This window comes from Gopherus evgoodei, chromosome 14 (genome assembly GCF_007399415.2).
Source record: "Gopherus evgoodei ecotype Sinaloan lineage chromosome 14, rGopEvg1_v1.p, whole genome shotgun sequence".
Classification (NCBI taxonomy): Eukaryota; Metazoa; Chordata; order Testudines; family Testudinidae; genus Gopherus; species Gopherus evgoodei.
The window spans coordinates 33872232-33875793 of NC_044335.1; the positions used below are offsets into that span (position 1 = coordinate 33872232).

Below are 3562 nucleotides of genomic sequence, written 5' to 3' on the forward strand. Positions count from 1 at the left end.
CGCCGGCAGCAGTCACAAGGGAGATCCCAACAGCAGTAGTGAGGCCCAGAGGGCAGCTGCTTTCTCTGATAAACCCGGCAAGAGCCAAGAGCAGGAGGCACTAAGAGTGTGTGTGATGCCAGCAATCACTCTGGGAAGTGAGAGGCGCCTGTCCCAGCAGCCACAGGCAGGAGTCTGCCCAGGAACTGAGATATGAAGGCTAACTGACACCAGCCCCAGTGCCTGCCCATGGACAGCACGCTGCTGCATGCTGAGGATTGAAGGTGAGTGTCACTAGCCTTGGGGCAGATCTTCAGGTCCTTACGCCTACGCAGCCCTTGGTCTGAGACACCCTCTCGGGCAGTGTCCTCACATGCTGGGAGCTCTGCTGGAGGAAGGACTTCAGTGTCGGGCCTTTGCGGTTTGCAGCTAGAGACACTGATGGATCAGAAAGGAGACCCAGCTCTCATCTCAGCCCTTACACATCCCTCTGTCTGTCCTCCCCACACCTTCTTGCCCTCTGGCTGGCTATTCCCTCACTCGTGTGGACACCTCATTGTTTGCTCAGGGACCTTCAGGTTCTCAGCTGCTTTTCAGCTGCCTCTCCAGCCTTTTCTGGGAGGCAGATTGCGATGCACCTTCCCAGCCCAGTGCTGAGATATTTCGTGTCTCCTGCTGAGCATCTCTTCCATGGCTTTCCACGTGGGAGCAGAGAGGCTCTCAGCATTTTATGAGTGTTACTGATCTCCCCACAGGAAGGGGGGGTACATTAGAAATGCATGGAATAGAGACTGGGATCCTTACAGATCAAGAAGCAGTGCTCTCTATTTCTGTGTCACAGCCTTTGGCCAAGCACTGACTGCTCTACCTTCATTTTCTCTAGAGTGTGGGTTACATGGCAGTTAGGGCTCCAGCCTGTGACAGGAGACCTGAGGACTCTTCTCTGCTCAGCCTCAGCCTTGCTGGGTGACCTTGGTTAAGTCACTTTGGATCATATTTTGAAAGGTTTTTAGGCACATAGTGGAATTTTCAGAAGCACCCAAGCTCCCATTGTTACATCACAGGAGTGGTGTGAAGATCAACACATTAGAGATTACGAGGAGCTCAGACACTGCAGTAACGGGGGCGGATGAGTACAGGGCACAGATAGACTTTCCATTCTCCCCCAGTATCTCCCACCCCAGGCCCTGATACCACTGCAGTGAGAGTGTTGGGAAGGGCTGAGTTAGGGGTTCCCTGTGGCAGCTGGGATAAGGCACAGACTCTGCCTGCAGTTCCACCCAGCGCCCTCGGGCCAACTAGCAGGTGGGAATTGTTATTAATTGTTGGGTGGTTACACAGCACCCAGCGCCATAAGGACCCGATCCCCTGGCACTGCCACAACACAAACAATCAGTGATTGACAGCGAGTAATTCATAGTTAACAGTAATAGCTGGTCATTCATTATCAGCAGTTTCTGTGTCTCTGGACCAGTCACTACTGCTCTATGAAGGAGAGGAGTCTGTGTGTGCATCTGCCCTGAGGGTGGTTTGATTTGTGGCCTGGTCATGGCCAGGGGCAGAGTCACTTTCCCGTTTGTGTTGTGAGTCAGCGTCACTCTCTCATCGCAGGCACTGCCATGGCTCCACCTCTCTCCTGCCCTTCCCAGGGGGCAGCTTGTTTGTGTGACCCTGGCCCCCATCACAGCATGGGTAGGGGCTACAGAGGGCCAGAGACCCAGCATCAGCTCCCCGTGTGTTGTGGTGGGACACGGGTTGATATTGTCCTTGGCTGTATAAAGAGGGAAGTAGAGAACAAGACCAGGGAGGGGGTTTCACCTCTGCAGAGATCCCTGGTGACACCAATGCTGGAATACAGTGTGCAGGGCTGGGAGCATAGTGTAAAATAGATTTGGAGAGATTGGTGGGGGTGCAGAATAAAGCCACAAAACTGATCTGCGGGCTGGAGGAAATACCAGACTTAAAGAGCTGGGCTTGTTTGGTCTGTCAAGGAGAAGTGACTTGAGTAGAGGTCTCAGCACCTTCGTGGGGAGAAACCACTGGTTACCAAAGGGCTCTTTCATTGCCCAGGGACAGGCACAGTTAGAGCAAGGGCGGGGTGCTAGACCCAGACACACGTCAATGGGAAATAAGGCGCAGTCTGTTGCCAGTGCGGGGATTATCCATTGGAACAAACCACCAAGGGAAGTGGTGGAGTCTCCAGCTCCTGAAACAGTTTCTCTAGTGTGAGAGAATATAAACCCAACTCTCTGTTTGCAGTGGGAACTCTTAGGGGATCAAATGATGGAAATTGACCCAATTTCCTGGTACAGCCAAATCTTTTGATGCTCGTTACTTTTTCACTGTTACAGGACGCAGCTCATGGAGAAAGGAGAAGGGGAAAATCAAACGTCCGTCACGGAATTCATCCTCCAGGGATTTGGGGATCTCCTCGAGCTGCAAACCCTTTTCTTCCTTCTGTTCCTAGTTATCTACATTGCAACCATGGCTGGGAACATCCTCATCATGATGCTAGTTATGGCTGATCAGCACCTTCACAGCCCCATGTACTTCTTCCTGGGGAACTTGTCCTGCTTGGAAACCTGCTACACCTCCACCATCCTGCCCAGGGTGCTGGCCAGTCTCCTGACTGGGGACAGAACCATTTCTGTGGAGGGCTGCATCACACAATTGGTTTTATTTGGTTCTCTGGTAACTACAGAGTGTTATCTCCTGACAGTGATGTCTTATGATCGGTATTTAGCCATATGCAAACCGCTGCACTATGGAGCCCTTATGAATGGCAGGCTGTGCCTCCAGCTAGCAGCTGGGTCTTGGATAAGTGGATTTCTAGCTTGTACATTATTCATGTGTCTTATGCCACAGTTAATTTTCTGTGGTCCTAATGAAATTGACCATTTCTTTTGTGATTTCACCCTATTGATTCAACTCTCCTGCAGTGACACAAGCCAGATCACACTGATTATTCATATATTTACCTTCCTAGATGCAGTTTCCCCTTTTCTATTAACCCTGACATCCTACGTGTGTATCATTGTGACCATCCTTCGAATTCCTTCCACCAGAGGGAGGCAGAAGGCCTTTTCCACCTGCTCCTCTCACCTCATTGTGGTGGCACTTTTCTATGGGACCATCATGATTGTCTACATGCTACCAAAATCCAGCACCCTGAGAGCCCTGAACAAAGTGTTCTCTGTCTGCTATACAGTCCTGACTCCCCTGGCCAATCCGCTCATCTACAGCCTGAGAAACAGAGAGGTTAAGGAGGCTTTGATAAACATTGCGAGGAGAGCTGTAACCCTTACAAAGAATCCAAACTAGTTGAATGAAATGAGGATGAATCTATTAGGTTTCTGTTGTCAAAGCAGCACGGCCAAGTGTCCCTGATACAAAAGTGCTGTATGAACAACATACTTGTGCATATACATATTTATAAAGAAAAGAGATGTTTGCAAATATATTTGCTGAGGAGGAGTTGGCAGAAAATTTTGACTTTTTATCAAAGACACAAAAACCTGGAAAATGAAAATGTCATGTTTTTTGGCAGGCAGAATTTAATAACTTACATCTGGAAACTGGAAAA

At 49.8% G+C, this 3562-nt stretch overlaps 1 protein-coding gene across 1 annotated transcript; it reads left to right on the plus strand.

The window, feature by feature from the left end:
• Positions 1-2340: 2340 nt before the first annotated feature.
• LOC115635225 (olfactory receptor 11A1-like) lies at positions 2341-3300 on the plus strand. The gene has a single exon (XM_030533603.1). The coding sequence runs from the start codon at positions 2341-2343 to the stop codon at positions 3298-3300; it is 960 nt and encodes a 319-aa protein (XP_030389463.1).
• The last annotated feature ends 262 nt before the right edge of the window (positions 3301-3562 follow it).

Bases quoted from the DNA above. Each gene is read 5' to 3' on its own strand.
- LOC115635225 (XM_030533603.1), top strand. From the start codon at position 2,341: ATGGAGAAAGGAGAAGGGGAAAATCAAACGTCCGTCACGGAATTCATC.